Source organism: Vanrija albida, assembly GCF_041260175.1.
Source record: "Vanrija albida strain AlHP1 chromosome Unknown contig_2, whole genome shotgun sequence".
In the NCBI taxonomy this organism is placed as follows: domain Eukaryota; kingdom Fungi; phylum Basidiomycota; class Tremellomycetes; order Trichosporonales; family Trichosporonaceae; genus Vanrija; species Vanrija albida.
The window spans coordinates 954574-975775 of NW_027191421.1; the positions used below are offsets into that span (position 1 = coordinate 954574).

The following is a 21202-nucleotide window of genomic DNA, read 5'->3' on the forward strand; positions in this document are numbered from 1 at the left end:
GATGGGTATGGTGGACAGGCAGACACTTAGGAGCCACAATCACGAGCGCGACAGGCATAGCGTAGCGGACAGCACTTGCGCCCGCCTCCTCGTCCTCCTGCTTCTCAGGCTCGACGTCCGAGCCGCCGAGATTGGTAGACACTCTGCACCTCACCCCTCACTCCCGACCCCCCCCCCCCCACCCACCCCCCACACACACACCGTTTAGCCCCCACTTGGACATCCGATCCCCGTCCTTCACACCGTCTGCAGTCATAGATTTGATGGCATTACAATACTCCTAATACAAATTTAGTTCCGCTCAGGGTCCCGGCTAAAAGTGAATTAAACAAATACAAACGGCTAAGTTCGTCAGCGTGGCTCACAGACATCGAGTGAACACGACAAGAGATGTGCCCTCCGATGGCCGTTCTTAAGAGCAGGTTATTCCTCATCCCCATGGGTCGTGGAATTAGCATGGATTTTTGTCGTCCTAGGGCACGTTCTCTTGTCGTAGGAGGTGTTGGGAGGGTAGAAAGACACTCACGGAGGGTTGGACGACTGGTGGACCGGGGGCCACGGCCACGCCTAAGTTGTCAGCGTTCCGCCACACTCGTCACGGTAGGCAGAAGCAAGCTCAGTGGGCACAATTTGGCTGAGTGCAGTCGAGTCCGCGAGGCGTCCCCCCGCAGGGATAGAGGCCGTTAGGACTGGGGCGACAGTTGGTCATCTTGATATGGGTGGCGGAGGGGGAGGGTTGGGAGGGGGGAGGGGGAGGCCACGGCGACGCAGACCGACACTTACCTGCTCTACTGGGCGCTGCCCGCTCTGCGCTGCAGCGAGCGAGATGGACAACTCAAGAGTGCAGCACGAGAACATAAATACTACATCGCCGCGAACTTTTCGTCGCAGCCCTCCTTCGCACTGGCCTCGCACCAGCGGAGCTTTATTTACAGCGCCTATTTTATACAATTAATCCCAGGGCTACATGTGGCGGCGGCGCCGAATCCGGCGTTGTCGTGCGCCGCGCGCCCACTTAAACCAGCACCGACGGCTGGTGGCCGTTGAGCACGTTGCTCACTTCGTGCGACACCGTTGGCAGTGGCAGCGACGAGCCGCCGCCGCCGGCCGACTCGAGCAGCACAGCCTCAATCTCGAGCGCCAGGTCCCACATCTGAGGGTACGGGCCGGCGTACTGTCTCAGACCTGCCACCAGCGCGCGGCTCTCCTCGCGGCCTTGGCGCGCGAGAAACATGCCGGCGTCGTACATGGGCCGATAGAGGACAAGACTGGGACGGCGTCAGCGGACAATCAAAGCGATGCACGGCGGTCAGGGTGGGCAGTTATCAAAGCGCAACTGATGGGGCCGGCTGCGGACGCGGCGTCGGTTCCCTTTGGTGCGGCTGGTGCGGGCAACTCTGCCACGCGTGGTGATATCCGCCACGTCCGCATACACGTCGATGCACAAACACACTCACGGGTCAAGTCGAAGGTAGCCGTGCTCGAGGAGCACCGCCGACAGGGCTGCAATCCGCATGGCACTATGCAGCGCTTCGTGCTTGAGTCTCTCGCGCATCTGCGTCACTTCGAGGTTGAGCATGCCATGCGACCCCTCGTCGCTGCCGCCCTGAATCCCAAAGTCGCGCACGGCTCGCTCGGCAACGAGCCACAGCTCGTGGTAGAAGATGTCGGTCGAGCACGCCTTGATGGCAGCGACAAAGTCCCACGAGTCGGGCCACTGAAGTGGCACCCCAAGTCGGGCCAGGTAGGCGTCCCTCCAAGACGAGTGTTCGTGCACAAAATCGCGCAGAACAGAAAGAGGGATTCCACTTGCCGAGACGCGAGGGTGCCACAGGTCTGCCGACAGCTTGCGGCACACTACTGCCCCAGCACGAGCGGCAGTCAGCCATGCCTGAGTTGTCATTAGCAGTGTTCAGCACCGGGGCAGCGAGGCACTCACGTCGTCCTCGGAGCCGTTGTACGTAGAGGAGACTGTCGACGTTTCACCACTGATGATGACAGGGGTGAGGTCGACGATGTAATCGAAACTGAAAATCAGCAAAGCACATACACACGCGGGTGCGTCAGACTCACACTTCAGAGCGAAGTCGGTGGAACACTGATTCAAATCCAGTGATGATGAAGAGCGCAAGCTGAACCTTCATCTTTTCGTCCTTGTAGCCGTAGTTGAAAGAGTGGTCTATAGGCGAGTCCATCACCTGGCTGAGGTGCCGAGATGCAGCGGCTAGGTGGCATGCCTGGTATTTCCTCTTCAGCAAGGGGGCCTCTGTGAACGCGTCAGCACTACTCCCGCATTGAATCTCTTCACACTCACGACACAACAGCCCCTCGAGCAAAATCAAAGTCTGGGTATTGGAGACGGTCGGAACTCGCCACACCTTGCCAACCTCTGCGACCTCGCGAGCACGGATGGCAAGCAGCTGCACCATTCTGCTCCGTGTGCGACCGGTCACGCCTTCTGGATCACGTGCACTCGTCTCTTCACGATCCGCCGTGATGTGCGCATTCTCAGCGAATTTCGCTCCGAACGCCAGCACCACGGCCAGCAGCGAGTGGGCAAGCGGGCCTCCGGGATCCGTCATGGGGTTTGTAAACCGCGAGATGAACGATGGTGGGTCGAGAAGGGGCAGGCGCGAGTTGATGATGGCGAAGAACGAGTCGATGAGCTCGATCGCCAATCTGATACGTTAGTGCCCAACCCCACGTCTTGTGAACTCACGATTCCATCTCAGCCTCGCCAGCGGCCCATAGCCCAAGGTGGGCGGCCGTTGGGGCCTCGTCCCAGACCATTCCGTTCTGCTCCTCCCACATGTCACAGTTGCCACCTCGGACCATCTCGAGGCTGGCCATGTCGCTATACCGCCACTCGTGGTGCAAGGCGGCCGTCGGCGAGAACAGGTACCGCAACAGGTCGGCCTGCGCACCCCCGGCGTCCTTGATCGGCGAGCGCGAGTAGACGGACGGCGCCGAGGGGTTCATCCACGCGAGCATAGCCATAGCGCTGGGTGCAGTGTCAGTAAAACGGTCGGCGACCGAGGGGAAGCGAGGCGGTGCTCGCCGTGCCCCATCGATCGACTCACTCGTCCATTCCAAGCATGTCGCGTGAAGGGCGAGCAGAGCTCGCGCCGCTGTTCTCCGTATCGGCAGGAGGGCCCGAGGTTCTCCTCGAATGGAGTAGTGGTGACGCCCGCTGGCTGTCCTGGCTGTCATCGTCTGGGGCGGACCGCTTCTCGCCAGCGGTAGACCGAGTTCGAAAGTCGTCACCACTCTTGAAGCGCCGTGGGCGACGGGGCTTGTTTTGCAATTGTTCAATGTAGTTTGAGGTGCATTCGAGGTCCTTGGCAACACATTGCTCGCACTGGTGGCGGGGTCAGCAACGCACACAGGTTGCCCGATGATACCAGGTTGGTGGTGGAGGTGGGGGGCGAGGACTTACGCGTTCAGTGGTGTTTGCACGCAGGCAGCGGACCTTCTTTGCACGGCAAGCGTCGCCTGAGCTGTCAGTCATTGCGAGGTTGTTGGTGGCGAGGGAAGGACTCACAGGCGACATTTTGCTTCCTGGTGGGGCCGTTAAAGGGCGGCATCGTCGATGGGGGTGGATCCATGCTATTGCCTTGGTAGGATCCGGATACTGGCAGAGTGGGGGGTGCACGCAGAGGGCCGTAGAGTGGGTCGGCTGTCCAAGAATGTTCGAGAGGGAAGGGATATGGTCGATGAAGGCCGCGCGTTGTTTGGGGTGAGTCTGAAATTATCTCTTGCCGAGACTGTGACGAGTTGTGAGTGCCGGCGCGCCACGGCGCGAGATTATCTAGTCGGACGTTGATGTCTGGCCGCGTCCTAGTCACCCAACAACCGATGACACACTTGTGACTTTTCGGATCCGGGCAACATCTCCTTCAATTTACCCTGAGTTGCGGGCAGTGGCAAGGCAATCGTCGTCTCGACCCCATCGTTGCACAGCACAGCTCAAGACGCATATTTGGCAAACGTTGCATGCGTGCCGTGCGCAACGTGATGCAGTACCCCGCCTGCCTCCAAGTTGACTGGACAAGGAGGAATGCAGCACGGTTGGTTTATTTAGCTTGGCGACCGAGCGCGGAAGACGATATCGTGCCCCGGTCGCCGAAACAGCCTGAGGCCAGTCCACTCACCCCCGGCACGCCGAGGCGCGTCGGCGTCTCGCTCCGAACTTTTTCTTCATTTTTTGCCACCCACCATCCGTCGTCGTAGACTGCGGGAGTAAAAGGAAGGTCACGTGGGTCACTGGTGAGAGAAAGAGAAGGGCTTGGTGACGCAGATCTGCAACAGTGACGGTTTGACTTGGATGCGTTCGAGTCATGCATCAGTTGCAGCAGCCGCTAGCCCACACAAAGTGACCCGGGTCATGCAAGTCTGGCTCACATTAGCCATGCCTGGGACGAGGCCTTAAGCTTGATGAAATCATCACGCGGCGTTGGGGTGGGTTGGAGCAAGCATACGCTGGCCCCGAGTGGTCCCTGTGCTCACCTCGTGGTGTCGAGTGGTTGATGAGATTTGAGACTTGTGGCTGTAGTCTGTGCGCCGCCGACGTGCATCAACAGACGCCACACAGTAAAACGAGGCAAAGAGTTTGCCCGGGTCGTCGCTGCCAAGCGATACAGTGTCAGGCCAGGCCAGGCGGCAGTAACCGAGCCCTAGTTGTGCCAAGAACGTCGATCCGACCCGGTGGTCGCTCGACTGCCGCCGCCGTTTGAGCCAGCCAGGGTTTCGGTACCTGACAACAACTCCCTCCTTCCCTCCACACTCCACCACCCACACTACTTAGGGGACGCGGCAGGGGAGACGGCATACAGAGGTCCAGACTCTGCTTTGCACAACAAACTACAACATCTCACACGTCGCGTCTTCCTCTTGTTTCATTCATTCTCACATCACTTCGACACGCACACAGCACCACAAACTCGATGCCCGTTCAAGACACGGCCGCGTCAACATAGGCGCACTCTCTCCCCGTCACAAACATGTCAAGTGCATCAAGTGTTCCCTCGCCCATGGCCGTCCAGACGCTCGCGGCAGCCGAGAAGCCCGAGACAAAGCCAGACGCAAAGCCCATTGAAAGATGGACCGCCCACTGGAAAGACGCGCTCAAGACTCTGCTGCCTGAAGAGCTGCAAGATGTGCGCAACGTCGCCCAGTACCTGCCCCTCATCGCCGCCATCGCTGCTCCGATGTCGACTTTGATGGACATTCCCGCACTCTCGGTAAGAAGCCTTGGCAGTCGCTTCCATGACCCCGCTCGCTGACCACCACCACAGCAACACTGGTACAGCTACTACGGCGTCAAGCAACGCGACCCGACAACGTGCTTGATCCTGTCGGCCGTGGGCCTATTCTTCAACGTGCTCGCCAACGTTTTACTCATTGTCAGATTCTCGGCGACAAAGAAGTCGTTCTGGCGCTGGGGCGTCAAGTGAGTCTCAACTCCAGCTGCATGGCTCTAACGCGCAGATTGTCCCTCGCTTGCTGGATCATAAAAACAACATTTGCTGTCGTCAACCTCCTCGTGTTTGGCGCGGGAAAACGAAACGGCCCAGGCTTCCAGTATGACCAGGGCTTCTGGTGCGCCGTCGTCTCCTGTATCATCTCTGGTATCATCGCCGTCTGCCTTCTCCTCCACTACGTTCTCGTGTTCGGTCGACCAGAATACGACCTTGAGGAAATCCGCCTCCAAGGCCGCAAGTTTATGCTCTCGGTCACCACCTTTATCGGGCTGATCGGCATTCAAGCCTTGGTGTTCAACTTTATCGAGGGGTGGGGCTACCTCAACTCGATCTACTTCTCTGTCCAGTCGGCCCTCACGGTTGGGTACGGTGACCTTGTTCCGACAAAGGCAGTCGGCAAGGTCCTGATCTTCCCGTTCGCCGTCTTAACCATCAGCCTCCTCGCCAATGAAGTGTCGACCATCATCGACTTTATTCAGAACCGTGCGCAGGACAAGCGGGACGGATGGCGTAAAAACTATGCCGTGGCCATGCACAAAGAAGCATTGGCTCGCCAGCCATACGCTACCCTGATCGACGAGATGTCGTTGATCCACCAGATCAACCTGCACCAGGAGACGTAAGCCAATGTGCCTCGAACACCGCACTGACGTCTTCAGCATGGTCCAGCTGTACGATCTATTTTGGTCTGGCTTCACCCTGGCCGCCTTCTGGCTCATTGGTGCAGTCATCTTCCACTTCCTAGAAGACTGGGGCTACGGGTGAGTGGCGATGTAGAGCCCCCGAGGCTGACGCGGCAGCAACACGTTGTACGCGCTCATGATCACATGTTTGACGATCGGCTTTGGTGACTATACCCCGGTTACCCCGGCCGGCCGCGTTGTCTGGATCATTTACGCACTCATGGCTGTTCCTATTGTCACCAGCTTTGCCGTGCAGACAGTCACCGGTATTGTGAGTGGCCACTTGCGTCACAGTTACTGACAGTAGCTCTACACTTGGTCCGAGCACCGGTTCACGAAAGCACGGTTCAATATGGTTCGCCAGCGCGACCCGGAAGTCTTCGCACCTCATTCCCACTTCGTGCTGAAAATGCACGCAAAGTGGGACAAAGTGAGGCGCAAGTACATGAGGGAGTTCGCCCCTGTTGCTGGCCAAGATGATGGTGGTCATCAAGAGGTCCTTCAGGACGCGACTGCCCCTTCGCAATCAGTAATGGTGGCTCCATCGAACCCTGAGAAACGCATCTCGGACTCTTCGAGCATCGAGAAAGGCAGCCCCGTGGAGTCACAGCGGCGGTTGCTTGAGACATCGGAGGACGGCGACAAGCATTCTGCGGAGGACGGCGAGCATAATGACGAGTCTAAAGCCGAGGAACAGGCCCAGGACACGGTCGTGGAGGACATGATGGACTCCTCGGACACCCGTGCCGATGTCGTGGAAGCCCTCGGTGGTGAGGACCTCGCTGGGGATGAGGCCAGCCCCAGCGCTGAAGGCACCAACGGTAACAACTCGGATACCGACGGCCCAAGTAGCAACAGTTCGACGACCAGCGCGAGCAACAACCCGTCCTCTGCTCCGTCTGCGGCCGCATCTACGGCCGGAGATGACGACACTGCTGAGGTCAACGCAGGAGATGACACCACCAGCGTGGCGGGTGCGAGCACTGCTAGCAAGGTCGCCGGAAGCCCCGTTCAAACCACCGCCAAGAGCGCCATCCTGGGCTCCCAGCCATCACAAGGATCTACCCTCCCTGTCCCTTCCCTCCCTTTGCCAGCTGGTGTCTCCGACCCTTCGAACACAACCCCCAGTACTCTCGGGTCCTTGATGGCAAACCAAGACACCAAGGCAATAGCCCATGCTGAGGAGGAGCGTGCGGCGCGTAAAGCGGCAGGCGCTCCTTCACCAGCGGCCGATTCAATCTGCGCGCCCGCCCGCGACAAGGGCGACACCTCGATGGAGTATCAGCTCATCAAGTCGCTCGTAGACCGTGTGACTCGACTCGAAGCACAAGCACGACAGATGCTCATTGATTCAATGGACAAGGATCTGGCACGGACTCTACTTCTGGCAGACCGAAACTGTGAGGTGATGGATGGAAGATGTCGCTGACCTGTGCAGTGCAGGTCCGAGACGCTTTTCGTCTGTATGACGAAGGCATTGATGTCGAGAAGACATACAAGCAGGAAGCGGAGAAGGTTCGCAAGGAAGCTGCGGAAGCGAAGCGCGAGGGCGGAGACGACGATGGCCAGGACGACATGCTCAGCAGAGTCCGGAGATACCGCTCCACATTTGCCGAGGTTCTCGTCATTTCGTCGACGCTCCTGCGCCTCGAAGGCGACGACTTGAAGCAGTTTGAGCGCTGGCACGTCGGGGACTTGCATCACCACAAGCGGGAGGCCAACCTGCTCGCCCACGGGCAGCAAGACCGGACAGGCGTGCAAGGTGCGCAAAGCAGAGCGTACAAATGGGCCAAGCAACAGAAGGATCACACTCATCGAGTACGCAACATCCTCCTGGGCTCTGCGAATAAGACTTCGAAATCTGCTTCTGGCTCATCAACACCTTATAGGCGGTCCTCCGAGACCTCAAACCACCGTCGCCAAGGCGGGCATAGACGACGGAGTACCCTTGGCCGGCTTGTCCGCGACTCTGGGAGTGGCGGAGGCGACGACGCTGGCGAGCCCCATGTCGACCCGTACGACGTTCCCGAGCCTGGCTCAGCTGAGCCGTCCCCTGTGCTTCCCGACGCACCCCCCAAGTCGGGAATACGGTCGACGGTGCACCCTTCGATGAACTTGCATATCCCGGCTCCAGCGGGCTCACCGGCCTCGCCGTCGACTGCATCGGCGAACACGCCGACCGACTACAACGAGTACAATCGCGGTGTGGGGCACAGCTTGGCAAAGGATCACCGCAAGGCCCACCTGGCCAAGATCTTCGACCACCAGGCGCAGGGTGTGATCCACGACGCGCAGAAGGAGTCGACCGCCATCAAGTCTACGTTGACGCAGCCGACCAAGAAGATGGTGGCGACCGACGCGGCTGTTGTGACCCACGCCGCTGAGCACGTCTTCAAGGAGGTGTTCATGCCAGAAGCGGAGAAGCGCGACGAGCAGGCCGAGATCGGGCGTGAGGACGACAAAAGAGAGGACGAGATGAAGCGCGAGGACGCGCTGTCCGAGCAGCGGGAGGAGAAGGAGCTGCAGGAGGAAGAGGATGAGGACAAGTTGCCAGTGAAGGCGCGTTCACCGGCAACCTCGAGTGCCAAGGCAGGGCCAAGCGGCGCCACGAAAGCCAGTGCCAGCAAAGCTCCCAAAGGCAGCAGTTCCAAGGGCTGACGATCTGTAGACTAGGCATACTCTGTAGACCTGTTGTACCACCACGTCTTGCAGACATTACATACAGTGTGAGGTTGCATGCGATGTGACCGGAAGACTATCTGAGGCTGGAGCTAAAGTCCGCTACGGCGGTGATGATGGGAGTACAAGCGTCCGCGCTATGAAAGAGCATAGTGCCGGCGAGGGGGCACGAGGTCGTGGTCGCTTCGTCCGCCGAAGCGCGGGACATCGGGCATGGGTGGGCTGTTGGCGTGTTGTGGGCGGCCGCGGAGCGGGTGCCGGGTCGGGAGGTGCAGGCCGCGGAGGCCGTTTGTCAGGGGTTGGGCGAGGTCCTCGTTGCTGCTCATCGGGTTCATGGGGCTGTGGCCATAGTCGCTGCCGACGGTAGAGGGCGGGACTAGTGCAGGCGTCGAGGCACTCGATCTGAGTGATGACACCTGCATCAGGATGGCGCACTCTCTGGCCGACTGCGTCAGCTGGCTCAGGTTGGACCGGATCTGCTGGCTGAACGTGTGCGACGTGGAGATGGTCTTGATCTGCTGCGACACGCTCACGACCGTCTTGATGAATGCGTGAGTGTCGTCTGGAATCGTAGTGTTCGTAAACGAGAAAGGGTTGGCCCGGAGACCCATGTACGACTCGCGGAGCTTGGTCGTGACGTGCTCGGCTGTCGAGAGGAGGGAGACGAGATCGGCGTACTGTCTCACCGGGATCGTGGCCGGGCGTCTTGCGTCGTGCGCGAGCCGGAGCCCTCCCGAGCCAGAACTGCTCATCGAGTCGCTCTTGCTGTGCATGAACGGCGGCTGCGAGATGCCGATTTCTTCAGCTAGTCGAAGCCAAACGGCGAACGCGACGTCGGTGGCGCGCTCGATGACGTCGAGGAACTCCTCGTCGTAGAGCGTGGCCGACGCTGGGGTAGGTGGCCGCACGTCAACTGATAGCTTGCGCGGCGCACCGTTCGGGGCAGATAAGTGGGAGGATCCTTGTGAGGACTGCGGCGCGTGCCGTGATCGCGCGGGCTGCGAGAAGCTCGTTACCATGTGCGGTGGAGCTGCTGGCGGCTCGGGCTCGGCGTGTAATGGGAATGGAGGAGGCATGGCGCCCGCTGGCAGCTCGCCCTCGCCGTCCTCGTATATTGTCCGAGACAGATCAGGCCAGTCTGTGCGCGGCGCTGAGGGCGAGCCCATGAGCATGCCCCGTTCGACATCCTGCGTGGAGAAAGAACCGGCGTGTCGGCGGCTCTTCGCACGAGGTGACGTTCCAGGCGGTGGCATCGATGGCTGCGAACCTGAACCACCGGTCCGCGGGCGAGCAGGTGACTGCGACTCTCCGCGCTCCAGAATCGGCGACACTGGCGTTCGACCAGTGAGCGAGTTGGACTTGGTCATTGGCGGTGCGAGGTGGTGGGGCTGCATGTTTGGCCATAGAATTGGCCGGATCTCGAGCAACAATGGCGACATGGCTGCCCACGAGCTTGCAATCTCCGACATGCCCCCGTAGAGGTTGAGAAGCAGCTGGCGCGAGTATCGTACGTCGGCGTCCCTGAATGCCGGAGTCTGTAATCTCAACACCGCGACAATCTTCGCGAACACGGCGATGCTCTCCTTTGCCGCGTCGATGACAGCCCGGACAGTGCTGGCGGGAGGAGCGCTGCGGCGCGACATGGAGTCGAAGCGATCGAGCGCGTTGATCAGGTTGGTGAGGTAGCTGCCGGCCGGTTCGACAACTCGTGCAAAGACGCCCGCAACGCGGTCGCTCACAGCAAAGTTGAGGTATTGTCTGAGGGCCGAGTGTAGCTGGGTGAGGGCAAAGAGCAGGCCGCGGACAGCGTCGATAAACTTGAGCAGTGCTGGCGAAACGGCTTTGGATATTGTCGATGGCGGCAGCATGCTCACACGGCGGAAGTACGAGTTGCGCGACTCGTCGATGGCGGGACCCTCTTGGCTACCGCGCTTATCAGAAATGTCCGCCACTGGGTTTGGTGGTAGCTGAATGACGTCCATCGAGCCCTTGCGCTTGACGGTCCGTTTGTCATCCTCCCGACCGAGCTGCGAAGGGAACTTTGGATGCCAGTTGCCGCCGCGCCCACCAAGGCCGAAGCCCAGCGGCCGTGCCTCGTCGGCTGCTTCTCCGCGGCGCTCCTCGATAATCTTGGCGTGGGATTGTCGGAGATCAGGTAGCGACTTCTTTGCTGTGAGCTGGCCGCTCAGCCGGTGGGTCGCAGTGTCGCTGGCACCCCGATTGTGGCCGGTCGCAGCGGCTATGGCAGTTGGTGGTTTGCCGGAGCTCATGGAAGAAGGAATGGATTGAGAAGACGACGTTGCAGAAGCTGGTGGGGTTAGGGAGGACGAGGACGCTGATCGGTCGTGGTGCGAGCTGGGCAGGGACACTGTTGACGGGTTCATCCGTAATGGCGGTGCCGTCTCGACGGCAGCGGCCACAAGAGCCGTCTCTGCCGGATATGCCGGTTGCGATAGGGCATCCGCATTCAGCTGGTCTGGAATCGAGGCAATCTTCTTCATTGTCAATGGAGCAGTGCCGACCCAGGCGTTTGGTCGCTCGCCCTCCTCTCTGAGTAATGTCAGCTCTCGCCCCCTCCATCGACAACACAGCCCACGCACTCTGCAGACGCCAAGTACGCGTCGTCGTCCACGCTGGTGCGCCCGATCTTGGGAGCCTGCTCCTTCAGCCAGAGCTTCATGCCTTCAATCCATGGGCGGAGGCTCTCGTCTCTTCTCTTGTCAGAGTCCTTTTCGCCGGTATGGTGCGCAGCCTTCTCGACCTCGATAAGAGGGCCGAGCACGTCGGGCGGCGGCCACACGATCGGGTTCTGGTCGACCTTGAACACTCTCAAATTGACAAAGGTGGCCAGATTGGTGGGCAGGGTCGTCAAGCGATTGTTGGACAGGGAAAGGACTTTGAGATTGGCGAGGGAGCCCGCGTTCTCGGGCAGACAGGCAATCTGGTTCTTGGACAGGTCAAGAATCTCTAGCGCTGGGAGCTCGGTGATCTGGACACGTTAGCGCCGCACCGTCTTCCAACTTACTGAAGGAGGCACAAACGACAGGTGGTTCCCCTTGAGGTTGAGGTACCTCAGTCGGCTGAGACTGGCAAAGGACGCGGCGATGGACCCATCCCGGAGTGAGTTGTACGACAGCGCGAGTCTCCAGACGCCCTTCAAGTCCTTTCCAACGCGCGTGCGGAAGACGTCAACGTCGTCGTCGGCGATGCGCTCCAGTCTTTCTCTAGACAAGTCGAGGGTGTCGCCGCCGTCTTTCGACTTGTCCACCGCGCGCACAATGAGCTTGACGGTGGGCGACTCGGTGGTCCTGGACGGCGAGCGCGGGACGTTGGCGGGTGAGCGGGCCGGGCCGCGGGGCGGGCGCGGTGGCGGCGTCGCCACGGCAGCAGCGGTCGGCGCCGTGACTGCTGAAGCAGCTGTCGGCATCGCTGTGAGCGGCGCCTGGGACAGCGAACGCGTAATATGCAGGTCTGCCGGACTGGGCGGAGACACGAGCGTGCCCGACGTCGTGGTGTGGGTGGCGGTCGAGTTTGAGCGCAGGCGCGTGCCCTTTGGCCCGGGGGGCAGCGGGCCGCCGACGCTGCTGCTCATCCCGGGCACAATGTTGAGCGAGTGGGTCGAGGCCGAGGCCGCGACTGTCATGTTGGAGATCGACGCGGAGAAGGACGTCGAGGGGGAGAGGGTAGGCGGGGGAAGGGGCATGGGAAGCCTGGCGTGCGTAATGTAGACGGTGCGTGGGTCAGGCGGTCATTGCTCTGGCTTGCGCCAAAGGAGAAGAGGCGATCAAGCGGGGGTAGGAGAGGCGAGATGAAGCGAGGCGAGGCGAGACGAGACGAGGCGAGGTGAGGGTCGAGGGGGTCGAGTGGGTCGTCGGTGGGCGGTCGCGGCGTTGGGACAAAGCAAAGCACAAAGCGGCGTGAAGGGAAGAAGTTTGTCGTTTACGAAGCTCTGGCGACCAGCGCCGAGGGGTTGCAATCGACTGTGCGACCTGCGCAGGTTGTCGTTGTTGCTTGTCGCTTTGATTGTTGAAGATGTCTGCTGCTGCAGAGTTGTCGTTGCAGTAAGTACCAGCAAGATGGCCGCCGTGTCAGCCAACATGAATCTCACTCACTCCTTCCCTTCCCTCGTCCGTCGTCCGTTCCTTCTTCCATGTGCGGCAGTCGCGGGTCGTCGACCCGGCACAGCGGAATCAAATTTCCCCGTGATTGATATGACGCCGTGGCAATCAAGTCCCTGGCGCCGCGCCCGATGATCCTTAAGAAAGTCACCGGGCCGTTCTCGATTCAGTCACCTCGTCCGACAGAACACAGAACATCCCTTCTTCCGTCACGGTTACTCCGACCCTATGCTACGTGATGCTAATGTCATGCTGCAATGTGGTGCTATGGATTCAAGTATTAAAACGCATTGTCGAACCCATCAACAAGCGCACGCGCAAGGTTGCGAGCGAGGGCCAATCGCACCTCGTCAAGCTTGCGCCTCGCAATCACGGTCCCCGTAGAGATTTCGTCCCCGGCCTTGGCAACTCCATTCGCGGCCTTGGTCCCGTTGGCGTTGCCACCCTCCGCGGGTTGGCGCTCAAGGTGGCGCCACAGTTGACGCAGGTATTCGACTGGCGCAGACTGCGAGTTGGACACAACGTCATCCAGCACACGCATCAGCTCAAACGTTTCGTTCGAGCTGAACAGAATCTGCTGGTCCTCGAGCAGGTCGACGCTCTCGGCGAGAAGAACAGCCCAGAACTCGACCGGCGCGATGCTCGACGTGAGGAGGCCGACGAGCTTGGAAGCCGCCTTGTCCTTGACACCCTGGCCCAGGTAGAGGAGGTAGTCGCGGAACTCGGAGAGGAACGTAAGCCGAGAGGCGAACATGACCATTGTCGTCTTCGAGATGGCACCGTCATACTCGGAAAAGTCGCCCTGCTGCAGCTCGTTGAGCGTCAACGGCGCGTCGTGCAGCATCGTTGGCGGAAGAGAGTCGACCAGCCGCAGGAACTCGGCGCTGCCGTGCTCGACGTAGGCGTTCAGAATGGCCTCAGCTATCCTTGACAGCGTGTAGCCATCCTCTGCCGACAAGCTCATGGTCGCAGCGAGACCATAGTCGCCTCGGCGGATCAGGCGGTCGGCCATGATGGCACTGATGACACGCCATTCGTCGTCAAGCTTGAGGTGCTGGCAGGTCTCGCGCAGCTCTTTGAAGTGCTGGAACCGTTCGGTAGGGTCGGTCTCGAGGTCCATGCCATTGCCATTGGCCTGCTGGGCTGCCTCGCCGTGCACACGGATACTGACATGCACGATGTAGTCCTTCAAGCGGTTTCGGCCCTGGTCACCGGCAGCTGAAAGGTAGTCGACAATCACTCGCCACAGCGACTCCTGGCTGGGGCTCTCCATGAGCATGTCGCTGTACTCGAGGAGGAAGTAGTCGCGAAGTGATGTTTCGAACCGCTCCTCGTCGTCGGGAACGAGGCCCAGCTTGTCAAAGACGTCGCCCAGATGGGCCGCGAGCCAGACGTCAAGCTCATGACAGCCCATCAAGGCCTTGACAATGTCGCCTTGAGTTAAAGCCGACTGGATCGAGTCCTCGAGCAGGGTCGAGTCGACCGGGAGCTCCCTCAGAATGCGCTTGACAAGGCCAGGGATGTCGTCTCTCCGGAGGCCAACATTGACGAGCACGCCCCAAGCACCGATGGCCTCTCGCCAGTCTGAGCTCTCTTCAAAGACGCGCTCCGCCTTGCCCTCCAGCAGCTCCAGGACCGACCGGAAGTCGTCCTCCCATGTGGCCCACTCGCTCGAGTAGCTCGAGGACGAGTCCTCAAGCCAGTGGCCACGACCACGGCCGCCGAGGAAAGACGCAAACTCGGCACGGAAACGGGCCAGCCATGCCTTGTGCGCCGTAATGAACTGGTTGTCGAGCGGGTACGCCGATGTGTTGGTGGATCGGGGCATCGACTTGACGTTGTTGGCAAGGAGCGCGCCGAGCTTGGCTATTGGTGGGTGTGGGTGGCTAGAGAGGGTGCGGAGGAAGGTCGAAGCCGGCTCGAACAGTCCGCGCAGAAGACAGCGGATAACAAACGGCCAGAAGAGCGGCTGGTCCCATGGCTCTGCGCTCTGAATGATCTCGTTGCCCTCGTCATTGATGTTCACTGGCTGGTCAGTTTCTCCTTAACTAACAGTCCAATGCACTCACCCGGGTCAGCGGCGTTGACCCAGTCCAGAAGCTCCTCTCCGACCAGTCCCTCTCCCCTGCCATCCTGAGGAAGGTACAGCACCTCGGCGAGGTTGAAGATGTTGTACGCGTGGTTGTACTTGATCCTGTCCTCGTCCTGGCGGTCAGCATTCCCCTCAACTCGAGACCCACGTCAAGGTCCTCCGTCGCGCGCAGCTTGTTGAGCTCCTCCAGATACATGTCCACCAGCCTACGCATGTGGATCACCGTCTCGGCAGCCGGGGGACCAAGCAAGCCGTCCAGGGCCACGAGGTTGCCCTTGCTGTCCCAGGCTTGGGCGAAGGGAGCGTCCCCGGGTTGCGGTAGTCTGATTGATGATGCCACAATGTGCTGGAGAGACATGAAGAGGGTGTGCGTCTCGCGGTAGAGGTTGTGAACAGCAGGAGGGAACTTGTTCAGCGACGCAATGTACATCGTGCGGTCAGTCGTCGAGAGCTTGGGGTCGGTGAGCGCTGCAGGCTTGTCGCTGCCGGACGGCTGGTGATGGTCAGCGCCGTTCGCAATGCCCCAGAGCTGCTTACACGCTTGGCAACCCAGGCGGCAATCTCGCCGTTGACGGGGCTCAGTGCTGCGAGCAGTGTCCTTCCGCTGGCCTTCCACTTGGCCTTGTCCTTCCTCGTGAATGCGTAGGGCTCGAGGTAGACTTCGTCGACGTCGGCGTCGGCGTCGGCGTCGGCGTCATCGTCGCCGTTAGCGTCCACAATCATGTCGGCCGAGGACGCCGATGTGCCAGTCGTTGTTGATCCAAAGGCGCCGGCCGAGATGGAGTGGGCGAGCGGGGTGGGGTTCTTTGGAGCCGAGGGGTTGGCGAACGAGAATGGGAGCGAGGTGGAGGATGAGCCCGCTGCCGAGAAGCTGAAGGCCGACTTTCCTGTCGAGAAGGCCATCTTTGCGGGGTGCAAGGACGCTGGAGAGGGTTGTGAAGAGTGAGTTGACGAGTGACGTCGAAGTCGAGCGCACCCACCGACCAACAATGGAAACAACCTCCAACAACTGAAATCAACACACAGGGAGCGAGCGAGCCAGAGACCCGTGCCACACGATTTTAATTCCGCTTTCACCGACCCACCGTACTGGTGCCGCACCCTGCTCTCAGCCTGGCGCATCATGGCCACCTGACGCTTCCATCGACAACTTCTGGCCCACCAGTCTTGTTGTGCTCCTGCAACTAGACGCACTTTCTCTTTCACCAACTCACTCTCGACTGAGCGAATCCGCTGCAATCTCGACTCGAGGCGCCGCTGGAAAGCTATCGTTGCGCAAACGGCGCGCCTGCCAGTTCTCCCTATCACCAAAGCCCAAAACAATCTCGACATGTCCGACGTCTCATCTGAAGGCGAGGGCGACGTTATCCACCCCTACGGCGAGGACGACCGCAACAGGGACTCGTCTGATGAATCCGAAGAGGAGGACCCGGAGGAGGCGCGCCGCATCGCCGACGGCTTCATTGTAGACGGCGAGGACGACGACGATGACGATGTCGACGAAGAAGAGACGCGGCGGCGGAAGCGCAAGGAGAAGAAGAGGAAGAGGAGGAGGAGGGAGCGTGAACGTGCGAGGCGGGAACAGGAGGATCTCTCCGAGGACGATCTCGACCTCATCAATGAGAACACTGGCGGCGCTGGACCGTCCCGACCCTTCAAGCGACTTCGCCGAAGGAGCGGCTCTGACGATGAGCAACTCCCCCGCCTTCAGGACATGTTCGACGACGAGGATCGCCGTAACGCTTTGAGCGATGACGACGACGACTTGGGCGACTTCATCGAGGAGGATGAAGATGACGAGACTACTCGCAACGAGACCGAGGAGCAAAGGAGGCAGCGCAGGCGGGAGGAGAAGGCTCGCCGCCGCGAAGCTGCTCGCGCTCGTCCCGAGTTGTCAGGCGTCGACAAGGAGTGAGTGTGTTGTGTTGGACTGATCTAACATTGCAGCTCATGGGATGAGATCTTTGATGTCTTTGGCGACGGCCACGACTACGACTGGGCCTTGGAGGGCGAGGAGGGCATGGAGGTCGAGGAGGAGACGAAGAAGGACCTCAGACTCGAGGACGTCTTCGACCCTGCCGAGATCAAGGCGCGCCGCTTGCTCGACGAAGATCGCGCGATTGCCCAGGTGGACCGCCCAGAGCGGCACCAGCTCGTCAACTCGACATTGTCGGACAACCCCATCCTTGCGCCCGACAGCCTGTTCCCCCCACCCGACCTTGCCGCCGGCTGGGCGTACACCCGCATTTCTCAACGCACCGGATACCTCTTCTGCAACTTGGGCGAAGAAAGCTCGTGGCCAGAGGCGACACTAGACGACCCTTACCCCCACCCCCAGCCTCGCCGATTGGACCTCGCCGCCGAGTTCTTGAAGGTGGTGTCGACCGCTCTCAACATGATGTACGTCCAGCACCTCGAGGTCCCGTACCTGTGGCACTACAAGCGCGATGCCTTCAGTGTTCTCGAGAACCAGGGCCAGAGCTCTGTTCAGTTCCTCGACCGCGACGAGCTGTGGACGCTGTACAACCTCGGCATCCGGTTCCGCGCCATCTGGGAACGCAACCAGCAGGTTCAGCAGATGTGGGACAAGATCAGGGCCCGCCGCCCAGACGTCGAGGACACGTATCTTACCCAGACTCTGCTCCCTTCGGTCTGCAACATGTCGATCGAGGCAGCTGCAGAGGGCGCCGACTGGCTCGCATACCACTACGCCAACGACATTCGCGCGATCAAGGAGGAAGAGTCGTTTGAGGAGGGCATCAAGCGTCTTCCTGAGCGTGCGTCGGGCGACAGGGTGCGCGATGGACCCATCATGAAGCTCGTCGAGGCCTTTGGTATCTCGGTACCCTCCGTGGCTGTCACTTTCAACGACCCCCAGGGCGTTCCGGTCCCACCTACCAACCCCGACCGCCTCCCACTCGAGGTTGCAGAGGAGTACTCCGGCGAAGGCACCCACTTCCCTTCGGCAGAATCTGCACTCGCCGCGGCTCAGCGCATCCTTATCGCGGACTTTGCTCGCGACCCGACCATCCGCCAGCAAGCCCGCGACTTTGTGGAGGCGTGTGGCACAGTCACTGTGTCGCCCACAGATCGCGGAATGACCGTAATCGACGAGTACCACGCCTACAGCACCTTCAAGTTCTTAACCGAAAAGCCCGTCGAGCTGTTCAAGAACACGCCCCAGTTCTTGCACATCCTCAAGGCTGAAGAGGAGGGCTTGGTCAAGATCGACATCACCGTTCCCCAAATCCAGATTAACGACTTTGCGGGAACACTTGTCCGCTGTTGTCGCTCTGGCGACTATAGCGAGGCAGGCGTTGCATGGGACGAGCTCCGCGAGAGCGTCTGTCAGACTGTGGTCAACAAGCACTACATTCCAGCGGCTACTCCCTGGCTCAAGGAACACATGCGCTCCCAGGCCGAGGAGTATGTTGCCGAGTTGTGTCGAATGGAGCTTGAACTGGTGGGTGGATGATTTCTGCGCACTTGCTAACATCAGCGTGTCAACGTTCGCCCGTATGCCCGTCGTGGCGACAACACTGGCGAGGCGCCCACGGTTCTGGCCATTACTGTCGGCCGGGGTAACGTCAACGACGCCGTGATCGCGGTTCTCCTGGGCGAGGACGGCGTCATTCGCCAGTCGTACAAGTTTGACAACCTGCGCGACGACGAGCCCCGAAGCGCCTTCCTTGAGGTCGTTGGCAAGCGCCGACCGGACGTTGTTGTCATCGGCGGCATGTCTGCTCACACTGGCAGGCTGCGCGATGACGCCCAGCGAGCCCTCAGGGACCTCGCCATCCGCGAGTCGGGCCTTCGCCCGCCCGTAAATGAGGCGTACCAGTCACACGAAGACTTCGAAGACGCGAACGCCGACTTTGAGAGGCATCTCGCCCCTTCACTTGTGCCCCTCATCTTTGTCAGCGACGCTACTGCTCGTCTCTACATGAACTCAGAGGAGGCTGCGACCGAGCACCCTGAGCTTCCTGTCAACGGCCGCTACGCCCTCGGCCTTGCGAGGTACACCCAGAACCCCCTCAACGCATACTGCCGTCTTGGTCGCCAAGTCTCGTCAATCTCTTACATGGAGCACCACCAGAAGCTGGTTCCCGAGGAGCGGCTGCTGGTTCACCTCGAGCGTGGTCTTGTCAACGCCGTCTGCTTTACCGGCATTGACGTCAACACATGCGTGCAGGACCAGTACCAGCGTGCCATGCTTCCATTTGTCGCTGGTCTAGGCCCCCGCAAGGCCGACCAGCTGGTCAACGCCACCAACAAGCACGGAATCCTCCTCAACCGCCTCCAGCTGTCCGAGTTTGGCACCTTTGGCCCCACCATTTTCGAGAACGTTGCGGGCTTCCTGTCTATTGACGCCGACCTGAAGGACTTCCAGCTCGACCGGAACGACGCCCACGAGCAGCCCGAGCCCCTTGACATGACTCGCATTCATCCCGAGGACTATGAGTTTGCACAGAAGATGTGCCAGGACGCCCTGGATCTCGACGCCGAGGATGTCGCCGACCAGCACAAGTCTGCCGTTGTTGTCCAGCTCATGCAGGACGAGGACCGTGCCCGCAAGCTCGGAGAACTCAACTTGGACGACTTTGCCTTCAACCTCCAGCGCCAGGGAGAGGGCAACAAGCGCCACACTCTTGGCGCCATTGTTCAGGAGCTCGTCCAGTGGCGTGCGGATCGTCGCCCCGCATTCTACGTGCCAGGCGACTGGGAGGTCCTTACCATGCTCACTGGCGAGACGGAGCGTACACTTGGCCGCGGTATCCGTGTTGCCGCCACTGTGCGCCGCGCGCTCTCCAGCCGTGCGTTCTGCGCGCTCGAGTCTGGCATCGACGGTGTCATCGACCGCGAGTACGTCTCGGACGACGACAATGCGGTTGCATCTTGCGAAGATGTCTTCCACAAAGGCCAGTCGATCAAGGCAGTCATCATCATCATTGAACCGGCTCGTCTCCAGGTTCGGCTGTCGACCCGTAACTCGGACCTCGCCCAGTCGGTTCCGTTTGTTCAGCCGTTCCGCGAGGAGCCTTACAACGACCCCGAGAGGAAGCGCATGGCCGAGGAGGCTGCTGCTCAGAAGAAACGCCGTAAGGAGGGCGCCGTCAAGCGCGTGGTCAACCACCCCAACTGGCACGTCATGAACTCTGGTCAGGCGGAGCAGTACCTCGCTGGTATGCACCGCGGCGACGTTGTCATCCGACCATCTTCCAAGGGCGCGGATCACCTCGCGGTTACCTGGAAGGTCGACGAGGACGTGTACCAGCATCTTGGTGAGTTGTTGTGGCAACAAGTGCTAACCCATCAGATGTGCAAGAAGTCGACAAACCAAACGAGTACGCCCTTGGTCGCATTCTGCGCGTCGGCGACACGTACAATTACTCGGATCTCGACGACTTGGTCATCAACCACGTCAAGGCAACTGCACGCAAGTTTGACGAGATGCAGGAGCACGAGAAGTACAAGTCGGAGCACGAGCTCGGTGAGTGTCATACTCGACACCGTAATCTAACGCCCCACAGAGTCGTACCTCAAAAACTATGTGCAGGCGCACCCCGGTCGCAGCATGTACGGCTTCAGCATCGACAGCGACCGCCCTGGGTACCTCAAGCTCTGCTTCTTGAACAAGTCGACCAAGGACGGCGGTGTGATCCAGACCTGGCCTGTCAAGGTGCTGCCTGGAGCGTACAAGCTGGGTAACGCCGAGGTGCCAGGTGTGACCGAGCTGTCCAACGCCTTCAAGGCGCAGTACTCTGCAAAACTTCAAGAGCAGGGTGGCGGTGGCAAGACGCCAGGCATTCGTCAAGGTGGTCGCACTCCTGGTGGACGCACGCCCGGTATGCGAGGTGGTGCGACGCCCATGCACGGCCGTACGCCGGGCTACCAAGGCCAAGGCGGGCGGACCCCAGGCGGCTATGGACAGACACCAGGCTATGGGCAAGCTGGCGGGCGTACACCTGGCTATGGTTACCCCCCGCCGCCTATGCACGGCGGCTATGGTGGACCTCCTCCACCAGGCGGACCGGGCGGGCCACCACCGCCCGGAGGACCTGGACCCGGTGGGCCGAGCTTCAATGCCGACCGAGCGGCGATGATTGCCAGGCAGAATGGCGGCGGGCGGTACTAGACGAGAGATTTGGA

General features: G+C 60.4%; 5 protein-coding genes across 5 annotated transcripts; 2 read left to right on the plus strand and 3 right to left on the minus strand.

Moving 5' to 3' along the window:
• Positions 1 to 324: 324 nt before the first annotated feature.
• Positions 325 to 3584, minus strand: Q8F55_002013 (uncharacterized protein; the record flags this gene model as incomplete). The annotated part of the gene is made up of 12 exons (XM_069350624.1): positions 325 to 342; positions 527 to 567; positions 784 to 812; positions 1032 to 1268; positions 1458 to 1891; positions 1940 to 2027; positions 2074 to 2266; positions 2315 to 2679; positions 2720 to 3001; positions 3081 to 3358; positions 3437 to 3492; positions 3542 to 3584. The coding sequence occupies 12 exons, from the start codon at positions 3582 to 3584 to the stop codon at positions 325 to 327; spliced, it is 2064 nt and encodes a 687-aa protein (XP_069211010.1).
• A 1416-nt stretch (positions 3585 to 5000) lies between these two features.
• TOK1 (Potassium channel) lies at positions 5001 to 8821 on the plus strand (the record flags this gene model as incomplete). Its single annotated transcript, XM_069350625.1, has 7 exons — positions 5001 to 5240; positions 5295 to 5449; positions 5488 to 6099; positions 6140 to 6241; positions 6281 to 6434; positions 6471 to 7563; positions 7602 to 8821. The coding sequence occupies 7 exons, from the start codon at positions 5001 to 5003 to the stop codon at positions 8819 to 8821; spliced, it is 3576 nt and encodes a 1191-aa protein (XP_069211011.1).
• A 158-nt stretch (positions 8822 to 8979) lies between these two features.
• SOG2 (RAM signaling network component) lies at positions 8980 to 12485 on the minus strand (the record flags this gene model as incomplete). Its single annotated transcript, XM_069350626.1, has 3 exons — positions 8980 to 11392; positions 11443 to 11831; positions 11868 to 12485. 3 exons carry the CDS (start codon positions 12483 to 12485, stop codon positions 8980 to 8982), a joined length of 3420 nt encoding a protein of 1139 aa, XP_069211012.1.
• Positions 12486 to 13240: 755 nt separating this feature from the next.
• On the minus strand, positions 13241 to 15955 carry Q8F55_002016 (uncharacterized protein; the record flags this gene model as incomplete). Its single annotated transcript, XM_069350627.1, has 4 exons — positions 13241 to 14985; positions 15030 to 15165; positions 15201 to 15545; positions 15590 to 15955. 4 exons carry the CDS (start codon positions 15953 to 15955, stop codon positions 13241 to 13243), a joined length of 2592 nt encoding a protein of 863 aa, XP_069211013.1.
• Positions 15956 to 16382: 427 nt separating this feature from the next.
• On the plus strand, positions 16383 to 21188 carry SPT6 (Transcription elongation factor spt6; the record flags this gene model as incomplete). Its single annotated transcript, XM_069350628.1, has 5 exons — positions 16383 to 16963; positions 17000 to 18515; positions 18552 to 20334; positions 20370 to 20543; positions 20584 to 21188. 5 exons carry the CDS (start codon positions 16383 to 16385, stop codon positions 21186 to 21188), a joined length of 4659 nt encoding a protein of 1552 aa, XP_069211014.1.
• Positions 21189 to 21202: the final 14 nt, after the last annotated feature.